The 20,938-nt window shown below is 38.8% G+C and overlaps 1 protein-coding gene across 4 annotated transcripts in view; it reads right to left on the bottom strand.

Moving 5' to 3' along the window:
- LOC132391329 (beta-galactoside alpha-2,6-sialyltransferase 2-like) overlaps positions 1 to 20,938 on the bottom strand; it is a 91,564-nt gene that overhangs the window by 46,695 nt on the left and 23,931 nt on the right. The window contains exons 2-4 of one of the 4 annotated variants that reach the window (XM_059964369.1): positions 7,245 to 7,446; positions 5,665 to 5,820; positions 1,629 to 2,624 (exon numbers count right to left, since the gene is read on the bottom strand). In XM_059964369.1, coding sequence (XP_059820352.1) covers positions 1,629 to 2,565 — 937 coding nt within the window. In that variant the 5' untranslated portion in view covers positions 2,566 to 2,624; positions 5,665 to 5,820; positions 7,245 to 7,446. Of the gene's footprint in view, positions 1 to 1,628; positions 2,625 to 5,664; positions 5,821 to 7,118; positions 7,447 to 7,812; positions 7,864 to 20,938 lie in introns of those variants that run through there. The other 3 variants (XM_059964370.1, XM_059964368.1, XM_059964371.1) reach the window with 3 other exon arrangements.

Here is a 20,938-nt window from a genome sequence, read left to right as displayed (position 1 = left end):
TGGGAGGACCTGCAGCAGCTGAGCAGTTAGACCCAGCCACAGTGTGGGAGGACCTGCAGTAGTCGGGCAGTTAGACCCAGCCACAGTGTGGGAGGACCTGTAGCAGGTGGGCAGTTAGACCCAGTTGTAACCCTGGAGGACCAAAAGGTAAACAATCAGCATAAATCTTGTTGAAATTAATTAACCTTGTAAGCTGATTAATAATGTGGTTGCAGAGTTGATATTTCCCCTGACCCTGGGGTAGAATATCATACTTTGCCTGTTTTGTGTCATTCAAACCACCTTGAGACAGCTTTGGAGCAGCTTGCCTTTGCTTTGCTGAGGATGGGCTATAGGTGACTTGATATAGCTGGAGATATTCTTCACTCCGTCTGTGCTGATGGTCCAAAATTCCTCTCCATAGAATCTGCCTAACCTGCTGAGTTCCTCCAGCATTTCGGGTGTGTTGCTCAAGCTTCCCAGCATCTCATGTTATGACCCATTGGTTCCTACGTGGACTACAGCATTTAGATCCCATTCTTCTCTCGCTTGGAGTTATTTGGCCTCAGCAGTCAGACACCACAGAGGTTGGTCCCCCAATACTGCCCATCTTTCAATCATTACCTGCCAGCCTCCCGTACCTGGTCACTAACCCAATCCATCAGTCAATGAAAACAAACAAAAAAACTGCAGGTTCTTGAAATCCAAAACAATAGCAGAAAGTGCTGAGAAATCTCAACAGGTCAGGCAGCATCTTTGGAAAAACAGACAGTTAGCATTTTAGATCCGAGACCTTTCAACAGTCTCTTCATTTGCTGGAAGCTCCTGGGCTGGAAACATTTTCTGTTTTTCTTTCCAGAGATGCTGAGTTTTCCCAGCACTTGGCTTTTATTACTAAGGACTGAGTCAGGGCCTTGAATTAAAATCTCTAATTAACAAACCTCCTACTCATTTTTTTTTTGCAGCATCTCCAAACAGACTCAAAATCAAAGTCAAAAATTCTCTTATGTGCAAACAATTACCAATGGTTTGGTTTCACTGGATCACATTGCTCTCTACAAATACCCACTTTCTACAGGTGTCCATACTGCCTGCAATACTGTGCCTGCTTAAAATTGTTTTACATACCAAATTGATTTAACATTTTGTGTAAACAAATCCACCTGACTTGCTTGAAAATAATTCATTTAACTTAAAGAAAACCTGCTTCCCCTTACACTTGGGCCAGATCTTCCACATCCATTGCATGTAGGAGGAACTTTGATGATTGGGTTGGTTCTTGCTGGCTTAACTGCAGATTATTTGGTTGCTAACTACCTATGCAATTTAGTCTTAAAATTCTGAATTAAATTATAAACACTAAGACCAAATTTCAGTGCTGCATTTCTATCTTTGAGTGTGCCATTCTCGCAAATTTTTCCAGCACATCCCCCAGCCTGAGATTGTTCGACTAAGTACACATCAGTCTTCCACTCTGCATTAAAGCTTAGTTTACAGCCAATAAAAAGAAATACTTTTATTTTCACCAACTGTTTTGTTTTTCTCTGCCCCTAAACATTTTATTTGTTTTTTTATACACTAGTGCCGCAACAAAAATTCCCAGTCAGTAACCGAAAATGCATGTTAAGTGATAAAAATTTTGTTCTTACCTATTTCTTCTCCAAGGGAGGAATTCAGTATTGCACCAGCAGATGCAACAACAGCACAATTCCTGAAGGCCTGTGGGTTAACCCTGATCTTGCTCAGAGGAATTTTAGGAATGTGCTTTCTCCAACCAGATGTAGAAAATGGAGCCTCCTTTCCATCAAGGGTTCTTAGTTTGACTTTGTTTTTCAATTGGCAGAGGAGATCTTCTCCAATCATCCTTTCAGCTTCCCCTTTCTTCTGATAGTTGACACCATGTCTGTTTTCATTCACATACTCCCTCATTGCTTTTTGTAACCGAGGATTCAGCATTTCAGATGACATATTTCCCCTCCACAGTTTGACAAGCAGTGAACTGGATTTTGAAAACTCCATGTCCTCTAGGTCAAATGAATCTAGATTTTCATGTAAAGGGTCAAGAGGGTAATTTGAACTTTCCTTATTCTGAATAACTGTTTCATAAGGCCTAGACTTTGCATTTTGAATAATTATTTCTTCATAAGAATTGTCATCTTCATTGATAACTTTAATTATCTTATCCATCTCCTGGTTTTGAGTTTGCAGCTGTCCACCGATCTGTCTTTTCCTCACACTTTTCCAGACTTCAAGTTCGCCACTGTCCTCCTCCTGGGTCCATTTTAGACTGGGATCATTCAAATAATCTAAACGCAATGAACGCACAGAATCTTCATCATCCTCAAAGAAAAGACTATTTGCCTTGTGACTTGCTGAGACCCTGGGATTTTGGAAGGCCCCCATAATGGCTCTCAGTTTACCCTGTATGGGGAAGAGCCTTCTTGCCTCAGTATTTGTGAAAAAGCTGGCTGGACGCTCATCTGTTTTGAAGTCTGTGAAATATGTAAAGAGCAGCAAGACGACGAGTGCCCATGCCAGTATCCCAATCAGCACTAGGTGCTTCCATTGCTTGGCCTTGGCTTTCATTGTCCAAACTGCACCAAACTCCTCTTGGATTCAGCACAGCTGGAGTGTGAAAAAGCCAGCTAAAAAAAAGTAAAGTAAAATTACATATTTGATTAAAACAAAAACATCAAAACCAGAGAAGTAAATCTTAAACAAATCAAATTTATCTTAATCTATTTTAAAGAATAAATCTTTCAGAGTTGCTCTTTTAAATGGCCGATACTACTATTTCCCAGGAAGAAAAGCCTCTAGTCAAAATTCTATCACAGACCACAGTTGGTAATGATACTACAAAGCAGTGACATATGAATTAAAATATCATTCTCTAGTCTTGACATCATTTTGCAATGGAAATTATTCATCTTAAAAATCACCGCTAACAGCTTGAATGAGGATATCTTTGTGGGTCAGAGGATATGGTACCCTCTCATGTACAGTAGTTTTGGTGATAAATATGCAGAGCTAGGTGTTGACAATGATCTAATTGATGTGAATTTTAATAAGTCACAAAAAAAACCATCTCTGACCACACAGTAGTACTGGGCTGAATTGTTAAAGTGAATTTATACTCAAGTCTTAGGAATGGGACATAAATCCTTGGACATCTGACTTGAGAGACAGGCGCTATCATTGAACTACGCTAAGACTTCTAAGTGATCCAAAACAGTTCAACAACTTTAAAAGAAGGCTTATAAGGCATCCTTCAATGGTCAGAAAGCCAAAAGGAGAAAAGCACCTCACTGCAGAAAAAGACATATCTATGCTCGTTTACGAATAATTAAAAGGCTTCCCTTACCTTAATAATTCAATCAGCAATCTACATTCACAACTGTCAACAAAATCACTGTGCAACACTCCCAAGAATGTTACTAGAACCAGTGAAGTTAAAATTCTGGTCCTGAAACTCTGCTTAGAGAGAACACGCCGCAGAGACGCAAGTCTTTTCCTCCAACTCCTCCCATTCTTCCTGACATATGTATCTGTAAAAGCTCTGTGGCCTTTTCCAACAGGTAGCTAATACATCTATAAAATTCACTGCAGTCAATAGCAAATTCCAAACTCATTTTATAAAGGAGTTTCTTTTGAAGTCACTACTTAGTTTCTAATTGACTTTTGATAGCTTTCAGTTCTGCTCTGCCATTCAAGTCAAAACACCATCTCCGAACCTGCAATCAAAATCTTTCAAAAGATTTCAAAGCCTATTGAACAATCCCCTAGTCTAGACCCTTGAGCTCATTGTATACCGTACGTCATTATAACCTTGCACCCTCTTGTCCGTCTGCACTGCAAGTTCTTTGGAACTATAATACTTTATACTGCGGTTTGTTTGTTATTGTTTTCTCTGATGCACTCTCTAAAGAAATGACAATTTGCACAGTTGCTTGAATGCTTAAAATTGGTGCAGCCTCTCTCTGATTCTGTTATAGTTATTATTCTATGGATTCATTGTAGGTGCCTGCAAAAAAATGAACTTCAGGGCTGTTTATGGTGACACATATACGTACTCTGATAATAAATTTACTTTGAACTATATAGATAGCATGCAAAACAAAGCTTTTCACTGTAACTCAGTAACTGTGAGAATAATAAATCAATTTACCAATTTAAAATCTCCACTGAATAACCATTTATCTTTTTTCCCCCTGATGATCCTATCCTTTTATTTCTTGAATTATCCTTCTCAATATTTGCTGTGCCCTGTTCAATTCCTGCATAACCTCTCTATTATTTGGTGACTGGAACTGGAAATGATGCTTCAAACATGACCCATTTGAAGTCCGATACAGTTTAAGCTCAGCGGTTCTACTATTCAATTCTATTCCTTTACATATATGTACACTACTGATTCAGGATTTATTGTTCTTTGTAGCTTTATTACCTTGTGTTATTACATGGCATAATTTGTGTATTCGTACTTCCCAATCTCCTACCCATTTAGATTTTCAGTTTTCAAATATGGGGGGGGGGGTCCACATTACAGAAGACCCCATTTACAAATATTCAACTTTAAGGAATGTCTCCCGTACAATTTTTTTTTAAAAAGCTTTTTTTTTAAGATCATTCGTCATAATAAAATGTTTTGTGGTACTCATTAACAACTGGATACAATTAATTAATTTAAACATGGGTAGTGTGAGGGCGAGTAGGAAGTATAAGCAGAAGCAATATGATGTGGCCAGGCTGACGATTTTGATATAGATAAATCAGCTTATAGACTGCTCACAGAAACTGAACTCTTAAGTAACCCAGGGACTGCCATTTGGCTACTTTTCATAAGCATTGTTGGACTTGTAATAGAAAGTTAATGTATCTTTCCGGGGGACATCAAGAGTGGGAGCCAGGTGAGGAGAGATGTGTTGAAAACATATCAGTTAGCAAATTCATTCATGGAGTTTACTATGATTTTGTCAGTTACCAAAAACATTACTTCGATCTTTGGCATTTCTTACCAAAATGCAATGATTCATTCCATTTCTGTTGATGTACAATTAAATGTCCAGTCTTCAAGTTTATTAGTAATGTTTCCCTAATTTCTAAAAATTTAGAAACTAGTCTTTTTGCTTCCAATGTTGAAATCTTTAAAATAGGTGGTGATTAATTCCACTTCCTAGCTCTAACTACCTTAGACCCCTCTTTATAGAGTACAACTCAGAAACAGCCCCTTTAGCCCATCTAGTCCATGCCAACCCAATTAAACTGCCTATTCCCATTGACTTGAACTCAGACCAAAGTCATCTATACACCTATTATCCACGTACCTATCCAAACTTCTCTTAAACTTTGAAATCGAGCTCACATTTGTTTTCTGTCTTGAAGGCAAATTCTTATTCATTCTGCTACTTGATTATTATACTAGACCTATCAAAGGCCATTTGGAAATCTACACAATGAACATTTACTTTGTTACCAATTTCCAGTTATCTTTAGAAAGAACCCTTTTGAAAAGTCACTAGAAGAATTTCCCTAAAGGTAATCAGGTTGTCCACCAATTAACAGATTTTTACTATCTATATTCATTTCTCATTTTCTGCTTTAGTAAAATTAAGTTGGAAAACCTATTCTCTTCCCATTGTTAGCAAACTACCAGAATTATTGAATGCATAATACTGCCCTTATTACCTTGTCTCTAGATTATTTTATAATTCACAGACACAATCGATCCAGTGCAGGTTTTTTCCCCTCATTGAATTTGATTAGATTAAATAATGATCCTCTCCATTTTATCTTCAATATTGGTGTAAAGTTATCAATCTCACCTTGGGATGTCGTGTATACCTGTTAATAAATGCAGAACCAAATTTTTTATTTAATATGCTTGAAACTTCTCTGTAATTTTACTCTATTTATTCAGTAGTGTCCCTATTCTATCCCTGACCTTTCTTTTTAATATTGCATTAATAGATTATTTTATTACATATTATGTTCAATAATTTAATGTTATATTTTCTCATTGTTTACCTAATATTGTAGGCCTCTTCTAGCCTCATATTCTTTCTTCTTGGCCTTGTTACTCCCTACTATCCTACTGTGCACCTTCTTTGTTTATCTTTATTTACCACTGGTGTCTCAATATAGTTAGTTTATTCCTGCATCTTACAGCAATACATTTTCCTTTGCTACTTTCAATCATTTTTTCCTAATAGTATTTTCATAAATTCCACTACTAATGCTTTAAAATCTGCTTATTCCCCAACTATTATCCTGGTATTTGTCAAACTTATGTTTTTACTTAGTTGCTATTATTAGATATAATTATGGTCACCACTGATTAAAAGATTTCTTGTGGCTTCAGTTCTATTTATCCTAAATCCACACACAAGATAGAAAATCAGATCAATTACTCCTTCAAATAAAAGCTTTTGAGCAATTAATTTCAAGACAATTGAAATTTCACCACGTTTGTACCATTAATTTCCCATGTTTACATCTATTTTTCTTCCTTCAACGTCTCGAGCTGTAAAATTGACCTATAAGCCTATCTCAATAATTGCAATCAGTTTTTTTTATTTCTATCAACACATCTTCTATTTCTCTCAGCTACACTCATCACAGCTCTTGACTGTCATTGCTATCTCTAATAAGTACATCCCCTGCATCTTTCTTCTGCCCTTCTAAATAACGTATGTTGTAGTTTTTACTTCTGAATTTTTTCAAATGCAGCCCCATTGCAGTAGTCCTGCTCTCTCATCTTCACATCGGAACACATACTTCCTCTGGTTCCCTGCTTTACTAAAGAAAACAGAGTGCAAAAAAATACATTGGATTTTCACAAATTCTATTACACTTAACTTTGAGTTCCTGCGAATACCTGCAAGGAAATGAATCTCAGGGTGGTATACGGTGACATATACATACTTTGATAATAAATTTACTTTAAATTTGTCTTTGTATACAACTAGCTTAATTCATCAACAAGAGAAATCACTCTCACTATATTTTCAGCCTCCAGCTCTATTTTATCTTGGCCATTTATATCTTGATCTTCTTAATCATTTTTATTTTAGTAAAGCATCTCATTTCTTCTTAATTTGCTTGCTAACAATTAGAATTTAGGCTTTGCCACTTCTATTTACCTTTGCTGCTATCGCTGCATCCCACTGGTAGAACCCAATCAGGTTCATTCTAATGAGATCTATCTTTAGTTAAAATAAAGTCTCAAAGGATTTCTTTACTCAGCTCTTCACAGATGATTCACCTACGTCTTAAACCAGGAGATGCAGTCACTTCAGTTTCTGAGGGTGGAAGATGACACTGTAGGCGGTGGTGGAGGAGGGTGTAACTTCTGAATCGTTATCAGGAACAATGAAGAGTCCAGAAGAAGCGAGAGGGGACAACCTCTGCCCAGTCAGGCTCCATGGCAGCACCGCCTCTGAAAGAACTGCAAAGCATTGCTGGGGAGCGCTGGAGTAAAACAAAGAAACAGCTGCGTTAGTTACACTGAAGAGCATCGGGACCTAGATTCTCCTAACCAAACACTACTCAGAAATAGTGATTGTTCCCCTGGCTTAACTTTTTCTGATTACACAGGAAATTCTAGCTTCAGCTTTGAGAAATGGTCATTTTTCTTCCCTGACATTAAAGCTCCATCTGTGTACCCAAATACTGTACACAGATTGAGTTTTAACTTTAAAGTCAGAGAAGTGTCCGTATGGTGATATATACCTACTTTAATAATAAATTTTCTTTGGCTTGACCTTGACTTTGAAGAAGTTGAGAAGCAAGGGCTCATTGTTTCAAACTCTTGACTACCACTGGACTTACGTGTACCTTTTGTCTTTTTCCGAAGCTGAGCATTGAAGTCATTTCCTGGTATTCAGCTTACTATCTTGTGCCTTCTCCAATCTATGAAAACCACTGTGTTGCCCCCTACAAAGTAGGTGAAAAGGGTTTCCTTAAAAAAGTGGTCTATTTATGTTTAGGCTAAATCTGCTTCCTAATAGCTCACACTTGAATATTCTTAAAAAAAGATTAAAAAGAGCAACAGTGAATTCAAGGAAGCAACAAAGCAGAAAGCCGACTGAAACTCTGTGGAGTTAAATACCAGTGAGCGCAGATGGAAGGGCAAACACAAAGCAATGCAAGGGAAAATAAATAGACTGAAAGGAAGAAACAAACAAGCAGATAAATAGAAAAGACAGAGAAATGGATTGTAAGATGAGAAGTGGGAGGAGAAAGGAAAGGGAAACAAAAGTAGGTTATTAATTTTGATAGAGGTGGGAGTAGGTATGGTGGTGTTACTTTTAAAAAGCTATTAAATTCAGAAAGCAATTTTTAATATTTGCATTTAAATGCATTTCTGCTCATTTATGCAGAACTAATCATTATCCTTTCCATTTATTTTGACAAAACAGAAATTGCCCAGAGTTACCACTGAACTTGCTCAGAACAATGGCACTGAAGATCATAAGTTTATTGGAAAACTTAAATGTCCTCCATGTGTAAAATGTTGAAAGTTGATTAATAATGATTTTATTTCATACAGAAAATCTAACAACATGATTCTCAAAAACCTCTTCAATTCACCTATAACTTCCATATAGATACATTTCTAATCCCTTTTTTGTATAAATTGTGATATTCTGCTTTTGAAACAGCAGGCAAAAAACTTCACCATGCTCACAATGATTTTCTGTTCTTTAATTTCTGTGCAAAACACTTTATGTGCCCTGTCTTTCATAATACCATGTATTCACATTGCAGTCCTAAATCATATAAAGTGCTTTATCTCTTACAGAAAGAATGCCTAAATTAGGCAAATACACTTCCAATACCTGTATTGCTTGTAATGATAAAATACTCAGAATGTTTTTACATTGAGATGCAGAGTGAAAAGTGCCCTTCCAGCCCTTGCTGCCACACTGGCCTGCAACCCCCGATTTAACCCTTGTCTAATCACAGTGTGTGTCTGTCTGTGTGTGTGAGTGAGTGAGTGAGTGAGTGAGAGAGAGAAAAAAGGGGGGAGAGAGAGAGAGAAAGAGAGAGACTCTTACAGAGAGTGGCAGGCATTGAACCTGGGTTGCTGGTACTGTGTAGCGTTGTACTAGCCACTACACTACCGTGCTGCACAAATCACAGAGTGTGACTTCTGTTTTCCTGTACTTACAGTCTGTTAATGCAGAACTTGGTGTCCGTGGTTCAAGTGAGATTATGGATGACTTGTAAGAAATCAAGAGTTTAAAAACCAATTTTCATTGACTTCTGATAACTTACGGGGCGCACAGAAAGATTCTCCTGATTTTAACCCTCAAGAGGATATTTTTAACGTGAACCCGCACAGTGAATGTCTTGACAACGTAGGAGACATTTTATCCTCAGCAATCATATATTTTCCATATGAATTTGCTATATAATCTTTAGAAGCATGAATATTAGCTGCTTCTCTTAGGAAACACTGGATGATCCTTTTTGAACGCCTGTTTCTCAAGAGGCCTGAGGTTACTCTATCAATTGATTTGTTTCATATATCACACCTTGCACTGTTGGATTGAAATTCTGAGTTTTATTCAGAAGCGAAATGTCTGCAGTGGCTGATGAAATCTAATTTTGTGTATTTTATAGAAGCCCCTTTCTGATTTTGCACAGTAGAGATTGTAATGGATATGAGTGTGTAATATTGATTTCATGCTTGTTCTGCCAAATGCATGACATCTAAAGCTTTGACAAACTTCTATAGATGTGTAGTAGAGAGTATATTGACTGGTTACATCACAGTCTGGCATGGAAACACCAATGCCCTCGAATGGAAGATGCTACAAAAAGTAGTGGATACGGCCCAGTCCATCACTGGTAAAGCCCTCCCCACCAAGAGTTGTCACAGGAAAGCAGCATCCATTATCAGGGATCCCACCACCCACGACAAGTGCTCTTCTTGTGGCTACCATCAAGAAGGTGGTACAGGAGCCTCAGGACCCACACCAGCAGGTTCAGGAACAGTTATTACCCCTCAATCACCAGGTCCTTGAATAACTTCACTTGCCCCATCACTGAGATGTTCTCACAACCTATAAACACTTTCAAAGACTCTTCATCTCATGTTCTTGATATTTATTGCTTACTTATGTAATGCTCTGTAATGTTTCACTGCTAATGTAATGGTTTCTCTGTAGCAGCAATGTTTGGGTTTTGACTAGAGATCACGAGGGCTTTGGAATGTGCACCATCCAATGAAAGGCGTGTTTTTTCTTTCTTATGTGCCTGAGAGAGGGTTTTGCGGGCTTTTCTTTGGCAGAAGATGGAGACAGAAGATGCCAGAATGGGGAGGCCATAGACTGCAGGACAGAGTGGACTTGGAAGGGGGGCGGGAGTCAACACCCAGAGGGAAAATTGATGGAGAACAAACAGACGGGAAAACATTGCGCATTGGACTGTTTCATGAGAACGGGCCCTTTTTCTTGATTGTTTCTTTCTATAGTCAAATTAAAAATTATAAAGCTCAATTGTTTAATTGTGCTGTTTGTTATTTCATGGTTCTGATTTGTAACAGAGGAACACTTCACACAGCATCCACCCAAACAAGATTTGTCAAGCTTGGCGGGGCCGGGGGCTGTCTCTCATAGATTAAGCCGCTGGCCGAACCTGAGGGTTCTTTCTGTTGGTATTTGCGCAGTTTGCTGACTTTTGGACTCTAGTGGAATGCCCAAGTGGGTGAGGCCTTTCAGAGATTCTATTGTTGCTGTTGTTCTATTATGGATTTATTGAAAAGGCCCACAAGAAAATGAATCTCAGCATTGTAGATGCTGACATATATGCACTTTGATAATAATTCTACTTTGAACTTTGAAACTGGAACAACAGCTCTACCGATACCATGCTCAAGACAACTGTGGACGAACTAGTTTATAACTTCTCCTCATTTGCTCCTACTACCCCACAATGACATCTTTATTTTTATGAGAGAGTTATTCTATGAGGAGAATTTGAGTCGACTGGGTCAATACTCGCTGGAATTCAGAAAAGTAGAGGGGACCTTATAGAAACATATAAAATTATGAAAGGCATAGATAAGATGGAGGGAGGAAAGTTGTTTCCACTGGTAAGACTTGAAGTAGGGGACACAACCTCAAGATACAAGGGAATAGATTTAGGATGGAGATGAGGAGAAACTGCTTTTCCCAGACAGTAGTGAGTCTGTGGAATTCTCTACCCAGAGAAGAAGTAGATGTTACCTTATTAAATACATTTAAGACTCAGTCAGATAGATTTTTGCACAGCAGGGGAATTGAGAGTTGTGGAGAAACGAGCAGGTAGCTGAAGCTGAGCCCACTGCTAGTTTAGACATGGTCATGTTTAATAGCAGAGAGACTCGGCAGCCCATCCTCCTGCTCCTCTTTTTTTACTTTACGTTTGTAATACATAACCTGACAGAGGGCGTGATCCTGGTGGGTACCATTGCAACATTTAAGAAGCATTTGGTTAGATACACAGACAGAAGAGCCTGGCGGGTTATGGGCTGAACACGGGCAACTGGGCTAGCAGGGAGGCAAGGACCAGCAGAACCAAAGACCCTGTTTCCTTGCTGCATAATGACTACATACTTATTTTTAATTTATTTTAGCGTTCTTTAATATGATTAATCATTGTTGCCATTTTCTGTTGGACAGTGGATTTTTAAATATAAATTTTATTTAGATAAATCATATATTTTCACAGAAGGTATTAAGTTGGGACATCTGCAATAATAAACATATAAAACAATGATTACTAACAGCTTAAAAATTCAGTGCATCATCTGACAAACAATAACTAATCGGTCTACTGAATTTGCCATAGTGTCAGCCTTTCTCTCTGTCTTGTCCCACCTGGAAAACAATGCTTCACATGCCAAGATGTTATTCAGCTCAGGGTTTAACACAATCACTCCTCAGTGGCTGGTGGGTAAACTCATCATCCCTTTCTGTAACCAGATCTTGAACTTCTTGATGACCCCAGACAGTGTGAGTTGGGAGCAACATCTTAGGCTCCATCACACTGAATATTGGTGACCAAGTATTGAGTATTGAGGACCAAGGCTGCATGCTCAGTCTGCTGCTGCTCACGCAGTTGACTCACAAATGCACTGTCAGGTCCACCTCAAACCTCATTGTCAAGTTCGCTGATGATACAACAGTGGTTGGCCTCATCGGCAATGATGATGAGTTGGCACACAGAGAGGAGCTACAGAGGCTTGTAAAATGATGTGAGAACAACCTGAGTTTCGACATGGACAAGACAAAAGAGATTATTATGGACTTCAGGGAAGTGCAGGTCAACCACTCTCCATTGCACATCAATGGTTCTGCAGCGGTTCCTCAATGGTTCAATGGTTCCTCGGTGTGCACACAAAGGACAATCTAGCCTGGACCCACAACACTGCCTCATTAATCAAGCAGTAGCGACACTTTCTGAGGAGATTGAGACATGCAAAGCTCCATGCCCCCGTTTTAACAACTTGCTACAGGGGCGCCATTGACAGTGCCCTGTCTGGCTGCATCATTGTGTCAAATGGAAGTTGCAAGGCATCAGACTGCAAAACCCTACAGTATGGTAAAAATCACCAGATTTCTCCCTTCACACACTATTTGTGACATTTACTGGGGGGGGGGGTGTTGTATAAGAAGGGCCTGAAGCATTGTTGAGGTTCCCACCACCCATCCCACAATCTCTTTGACTACTACCATCTGGAAGGAGGTACAATAGCAGGAGGACATGGACTGTCAGACTGGGTAACAGCTTCTTCTCCTAGGCTGTGAGACTAATGACTACCCTGCCTCTGCCAAGGTCTCATTACTCGGACAAGTTACTTATTGTTTACCTGTGCTGAGAACTTCATGTGCATTTTGAATTATATTTTATTAACTTATTTGTCATCTTAATTATATACTAATATTTTGTTTATGTGACATGTGTGACATATATACTGTGGGTGCACTGCGATCTGAAGAACTTTGCTTCATTGTTTCGTACATACAGTGAGATGACAATAAACTTCAACTTGAAAAGGACTACTAAGATATCTATGCGTTCAAGGTTGTAAGTCATTCCCCTTAATCAATATAATAGATAGATAGATAGATACTTTATTGATCCCAAAGTAAATTACACAGTCATTACAAGTACAAATATACAAATATTAGAAGAGAAGTAAGAAAGAATAAAAAAATAAGTTACCTCAAACAGTCTAACAGGAGGTGGTCATCACCTCTTTAGATGCATATCATATTTATACTGAGTTAAATACTGTATGTAATTAGTTTTGCTACAATAAGTGTATGGGACACTGGAAAAATGTTGAATTTCCCCTTGGGGATGAATAAAGTATCTATCTATCACTTCCTCGCCTATAGGTTGATGCATTATAGAGCCTAATAGCCAAGGGTAAGAATGATCCCATATAGTGCTCTTTGGAGCAGGACAGTTGTCTTAGTCTATTACTAAAAGTGCTCCTCTGTTCAGCCAAGGTGGCATGCAGAGGGTAAGAAACATTGTCCAGAATTGCCAGGATTTTCCATAGGGTCCTTTGTTCTACCACAGCTTCCCTCCAGTGTGGCCAGTCTGACTCCTGTAACAGAGCCAGCCTTTCTAATCACTTTATTGAGCCTGTTGGCATCACCCATTGCCCCTACACACCACCACATAGATGATGGTCAACAACTCAGATTCAATATGTAGAGCTAAGGAAATTGGCAGATCAAAATCTGGGGAAAGCTAAATTGACCAATAATTTATATTGTGAGTGGCAAAAGTGAAAATCAGTGTGAATGTCAAGTGAGGTCAGGATGAGGCTCAGAGGAGCACAGCTACTGTTCCAAAGTGGAAATATAGGGAGAAATTTGAGGCACTTAAGAGGAAATTGGTTAAAAATGTAATCTGGAAAAAATAAACTGGCAGAAGGCACAGTATTATGATACACTAAAATAACACTTTAAGAATAAAAGTATTTGCTGAAAATTCTCATCAAAAGTCATACCAAATAAACAATGTTATTAGAGCAATCAGTAAAAGTCAACTAAAGAGGTGAGCCCTGCATTACAGGAAAGTTGCATTCCTAAAAAATGAACATTACTGTATTCTCTGTAATGCAAAGTCATGTCAGTTGCATATACATCAAGAAACAAAACCTGAAAAAGAGTTTTGTGTTGATTTAGAAACACAGAAAACCTACAGCACAATACAGGCTCTTTGGCCCTCAATGCTGTGCCGAACGTGTACTTACTTTAGAAATTACATGGGGTTACCTATAGCCCTCTATTTTTCTAAGCTCCATGTACCTATCCAGGAGTTTCTTAAAAGACCCTATCATATCCGCCTCCACCACCGTCACCAGCAGCCCATTCCACGCACTCACTACTCTCTGCGTAAAAAACTTACCCCTGACATCTCCTCTGTACCTACTTCCAATCTCCTTAAAACTATGCCCTCTCATGTTAGCCATTTCAGCCCTGGAAAAAAGTCTCTGACTATCCACACTATCAATGCCTCTCATCATCTTATACATCTCTATCAGGTCACTTCTCATCCTCCATCGCTCCAAGGAGAAAAGGCCAAGTTCACTCAACCAATGAGGCATGCTGCCCAATCTAGGTAACTTATTTTTCACACTAAACCTGTGATAATGAATCTTATTCTGGATCTTGAATATTTGGATAGAGATTTGTGAATTTTGTAGCCATAAATACTTGTGAGCTTGTGCTCATTTACTGTTTCTTAGTGTTGGTACCATCTGTGTCATAGAAGTTCGAGGAGAAAACATGTTCCTTTAAAATGTTGCCAGTTATTGTGAATGGGACAAAGAAGAAATTCATAAATTTTATTTTGTCATCTTAATTATATGCTGATTATTGTCATGGTTATTGAAACTATTAATTATGCAGAGGGTTCTCATTTTATACACTGACCATCTGCCTCAAAAATCACACTGGATATGCGTAAGATGGTTATGTTTAAATGTTAATTCACTGAAAGTAGTTTTATCCATGTATGATGACAGCTTTTAAAAATATGCCGGCTATATTAAAATTTTATTAACATTTTCTATGTGTCATTACATCTCTTTGACTGGATAATTTACTGTATGATTAGGACAAAGTTTCATTGTGATCATGATAATCTGTTTCAGTAATTTTAAGCTACTAGCTATTTGTCCAAAAACTATAGCTGAACTCTTTTCTTTTCCTCTTCGTCTCTCATCCCAAAAATTGCAAGTATAAAACTACACTCACGTACAACAGGCAAAACAAAACAGCAGTAAGTGGTCAGAAGGAGAAAGTGATTTGAATCAAGTGTTTTGTATTCAGTCTTTAACCACTGCTGACATTGAGAACCAGCACTGAAATGTGGTAATAAGATGTAATCACATGCAGATCCAGAAAGTAATATTAGAAAGCCCTGCCCTGAAGGACTGTGTGTTAAACCAACAATCCAACAACATCAAGTCATTTTTCTGATACGAGTTCTCGAATGACAAGATCTACATTTTGTATTCTATTTCTTATTGTAGGATTTAAACTCACAGACATGTTACATTGCATTGCAGGAGGGCTACTAGACAGCACTGAAACAGATTTTGTACAGTACAGCTTCAGACAGACGGTAACACTTACTTGTTCATGCAGGTACGCATACCGGACCTGTTTCCCAAAAGTGCTGCCTACTCAAATTGGTTTATCATTGTCACAGGTACGAAAAATTTCATTTTGCATGCCGTCCATATAGATCATTTCATTACATCAGTGCATTGAGTTAGAACAAGGGAAAACTAACAGAATTAAGTGTTACAGAGAAAGTGCGGTGTAGGCTGGCAATACTGTCAGATACAGATTGTGAGGTTAAGAATCCATCTAATTGTTCTAAGGGTCTGCTCATTAGGACAGAAGCCGTCCTTGAGCCTGGCGATTCATACAGTCAGGCTTCTGTATCTTCTGCCTGATGGGAGGAGGTGGAGGAGAGACTGTACAGAGTGGGAGGAGTCAACACACACAAAATTCTGGAGGAACTCAGCAGGCCAGGCAGCATCCATGGAAAAGCGTAAACAGTCGATGTTTCGGACCGAGACCCTTCATTAGGACTCATGAAGCTATGAGTCTGTGAATTTACAGAAAGGAAATTAGCATGGATAAAGTGGTAGCTGATTGGCAGGAGTCAAAGAGTGGGAATAAAGGGAACCTTTTCTGGTTGGCTGCCTGTGACTAGTGGTGTTTCACAGGGAACACACACAAAATGCTGGAGGGACTAAGCAGGCCGGGCAGCATCAGACATGATGAAGGGTCTCAGCTCGAAACGTCAATGTACTCCTTTCCATAGATGCTGCCTGGCCTGCTGAGTTCCTCCAGCATTTTGTGTGTTGCTTGGATTTCCTGCATCTGTAGATTTTCTCTTGTTTTTTTAAGGTGGGAGGCGACTTTGGTTATGTTGGCTGCTTTACAGAGGTAGCCAGTAATATAAAGAGAGTTCATTTAATATTTGTTTTAACCCTCCAGCTCTATGAACATATTTGCTACATATGCCAAGAGGATTTGATCCCATTCTTCTTGCAGATCTCTTTAAGCCTCACACTTTAGCTGCCATCAGCTCGTGATTGACCTGGGCTTCTGAAACTCCCGTACATCATCAATCCACCATTTATAAGCTTAACAAAGAAATAATCTGCATATGCTAGAGGTAGGCAGCCATACATACTGCCAAAAGCCAACGCAAATCGGGCATTCAAGATATTGAATGCTGCCATCAGCAAGCAAGAAACAGCCCACCTTGACTCATTTCAAGGTAGAGGGCTTTGATCAGGCTTGTTTGAAGAAATCCCTGCCCAGTTTTCATCAGCATATAACCTAAGCACCACTGGTCCCAACTCACTCAACCACTGATACACCAGGATAAGGAATGCCTACTGTTCCATGCCGAAACTACATTTCGGGAAATCTGATCACTTGGCTGTCCTTCTCCTACCTGCATATGGGTGGAGGCTGCAGAGCAGGGCTCCAGTGATAAGGAAGCAGTCTCGGAAGAGAGAGGACTGGTTATGGAATTGGTCTGAGTTTTGTGGACTGGGCCATGTTCAAGGAGTCATCTGTGGATCTGAATAAATACACCACAGTTGTCACAGACTTTATAAGAACAGTCATAGATGAGTGGCATCCCCATAAAATCATTCAGTCTTCCCCAATCTGAAGCCCTGGATGAACCAATTTGCTGAGGCCTAAATCAGAGGCATTCAGATCTGGTAACCAAGACACAACTTTTAAAAGTGGTCCAGGTACAATTTCCATAAACTCTTCTCACATGCTAAGTGGCAATTCCAGACCAAACGATTCCTCGACAATGTGACAGGGCTTGAATGCTATTACTTCTGGCAACATGAAACTAAGCAACGCAGGCAACAACAAAGCTTCTCTCTCAGGTGAGCTCAATGCCCTCTATGCTTGCTTTGAGTGTCAAAACATGGAGGAACCTTCATGGACTCCCACAGTTCCCGATGGCCCAGTGAATTCTGTCTCTGAGGCTGACCTGAGAGCATCCTTTCAGGATGATGAACCTACGGAAAGCATCCGGTATTTGGTTTGTTGTTTTTAACGCATTGGTTGCTCATCCATCCTGTTGGGTGTGGTCTTTCATTGATTCTATTGGGTTTCTTAGAAATACTGAGCATGCCGACAAGAAAACAAATCCCAGGGTTGTAAGTGGTGACATACATGTACTTCGATAATAAAATTACTTTGAGCTTTATGTCACACTAATAACTGCCTGAACAACATGGGAGGGAAAAGAGGCTAAAAAATTAAAAGATTATTACAGGCTAAGGAAAGAAATTATCCACCCTCTCTTCCCTATTATAACACACAGAAGAGAAACATAAATATTATGCTGTACTTAAAATTTCTTCACTCTTTACATAGCTAAGTGCAACATTTCAATTTTTGTTTTGATTTTAGTTAACACTGAAGAAATAAAATAAAAATTTCATCTCATTTTCTCTTTATTTAATAAAAACTTAATAGGCTCCTGGAATGATAAAAATCTGCTGTTCACGCAAAAAAAAATCACACTTTTAAAAATAGTGTATTCATTATAGTAATGTCAGCTGATGTTGAAGTACAGAATAGGGAAAAAAATGCTTGGAACTGATAAAAGTTTTGGAGTCTGTTGTACGCGGAGATGACTCTAAGTAAAAACTGTGTTTGACACATCTGCTTACCATTCTTTCTGTAATATTAGTGATCACAATGTTGAAAAGTGTAGTAGCTGGGACAGGGCAACTAGAGTGATGGAATTCCACAAAGCTCCCTACAAAGACCACTCTATGACACCGTAAGAAAATCTGTAAGGCACTTGAAGATCCTCAGAATTTCCATCCATCAAGGCAGAAACAATAGCTGGAAGTAAGTTGATCTGAAAAAGGCCTAGTGGGTCACCTCCTCATCCCCAAAGATCCTCACCCTACTAGAAATGCCAGCCTCACTTTGACAGTCTCACTACATGTCTATCACACCACTACTAACCTTCCCCCACCAATGCTAGACCCACCCTTATACAAGTCCATCATCAAATGAACTATATTGTTAATACTTTCTCTCTGATCCGACCATTTTAGAATCTGGTTAAAAGGTATAACACTTGAGAACCATTTCTCTCCTTAGTAGCGATTCAACCCAAAGGGAAAGTTGGGATACTTATTTAGTGTTTCCCTACATTAAAAATGCGATATCAAGTAACTTACTTTGTACTGGAACATTGATTTACAATTTGACTAATCAGTTACCTACAGGGATTTCAGTGCAGCTCTTGCACACAGAACAAAAGCACTAAAAGAAACCTGCTTCCTAGCAATTAATTTTCTGCTTTTCATCAGAAATGTCGATTTCCCCAGTGTGAGAGCACAAAATACTTTGCTTCATGCATAGATGATTTTGTTATTAGACACATGACTAACCAGCATGGCCTCCTCTATGTGACTTTCAAACATAAATGATATGCTCATCTATACACTTAATTTCCCAGTTGTGTAGTTTAGAATCAAGGCTGGTGTGGGATTCACTTATGAGCCCCACAAAGCTATTTACAATGATCTAACATTTTAAATTTTCTGAGAATTGACCTCTTCTAAATGCTACTCTATTTCCTCTTTTCTCATCAGCTTTCCTCTCACTCCATCCTCTTCTCCAACTTCGCTTCCCTTTTCTACTCTTCCACTTGTATACCTGTTTTCCCTTATTCACTTTGATCTCCTCCCTACCTATTGATCATTCCTTGCTTTTCTCAGTAATGCCAAACTTAAAAGTGTTTTGTCACAGTGCAGCTAAACTCTAACCAAACTTACTAACAATAGCAACCATTTGACTCTACTCCATCATCCCAAGCACTTCCTCTGCTCCCTCCATAATGGTTTTCAATTACCATGATCTTTGTTTGTCCTGGATGCTGCCCCTGATCTTCTCTATCTGTCCTCTCCTCCACCTCTAACGCTCCTCTATTCTCCCCACTCAGATTTTAACTCTGTTCATGTCTCTCCCTTTACGTCATTAATCCATTTTATTTAACCTTCCCTCTGTGACCACAGTTTTTTCACAACCTTCCCGGTCTTAAATCTGGGTTGACCTATCAAATGTTTCAGGACGTGACTTTCCATATACAACATCATAAGAGACTCACTACAACAGTAACACGACAAAATGGCTTCAGTTTATGTGCCCTACCTGTCAGCATATTACATTATAAATTCAAATATCCATGTTTTTAATGGAAACTGCAGTGCGAACTTGTCATGTTGAAATTACACCCACCTCCAGAAAAGCTGCAGTGTCGCTAACAGAAGGTGGTCATTATTTAAGCATGACAATGATCGAACAGGGATTTTCCGTTATAAATATTCATAATTCAAATGTAGAACTAAGAACAGATTGCATGCCTTCCAAACAGTGACAGAGTTACTTCTTTGCTCATGGTTCCAATTATCCCCTGACCTTTCACTCCACCAGCACTTCTCTGCACTTGCAGCATCCTAGAGGGAACATGGGAAAAGTCAAAGTTCACGAGATGACTGATAACCAAGTATTTTTACAGTACAATATCAAACTCTCAAAACTGGTCTTGAGCTAATGCTGCTAAATCAGTTAATCCAAGCTGGAGAAGGGCAAAGCATCATAATTTGTCTAGTCCTTCTCCAATCAAGAATAATGTACATTGTGTGCATGCATTGGCTTTGGGGCAGAAGGAAAAACATAAAGCGATGGGCAAGACTTCCTAAATCTTGGACTGCTACCACCAGCAGATGTTGGTTCATGCAATATTAATTCTCATGAAGCCTTTACAAGAAACACTATTGTTTTAAAGATCAATAGGTCAAAGCAGTGCCGGAACGCAGCTAATGTGTTTAACACTTTACACTAAAGCAGTCTGTTTCCTTTCAACTGTCAGTTAGTCAGAACATTCATTTTGATGCAACATGACCTTTGCTGAATGAATTATGGGAATTACACAGAATAAGATCCTGTCTCTTGGGTTAAATCTCCATATATAACCGTGAAGTATTACGTGATCCTTCAAATAAATGCACTGGTTCATTCCTTCCAGCAGAATATTCTCCATAGTTGTGTCCAGCTTTACAGATAATATTTGGATTACTGTACTACATCCAGGGTATCACTAAGTTGCTTGCAATATATTGCAAATTTCCCTTTCAATGGGAGAGTTAAACACAAAATTATATAACATACAGGTGTAATTCCCAATGGTTCTGAGCATAATTGCATAATGTGATGCAGTTGTTCCATTCAAATTATGAAAGTAATTTATTAAATCCTCTAAATTTGCTGTAGTTGTTATAGATGGGAGGAATCAACCTGGGCAAAGATATGAGATCACAAGGGACAAAAAGCTCTTGCAGGATTAACTGAGAGCTGCAATTAGACTAAATATTAATCAG

Source organism: Hypanus sabinus, chromosome 3 (assembly GCF_030144855.1).
Source record: "Hypanus sabinus isolate sHypSab1 chromosome 3, sHypSab1.hap1, whole genome shotgun sequence".
In the NCBI taxonomy this organism is placed as follows: Eukaryota; Metazoa; Chordata; class Chondrichthyes; order Myliobatiformes; family Dasyatidae; genus Hypanus; species Hypanus sabinus.
This window is presented reverse-complemented; position numbering and strand designations above follow the sequence as displayed.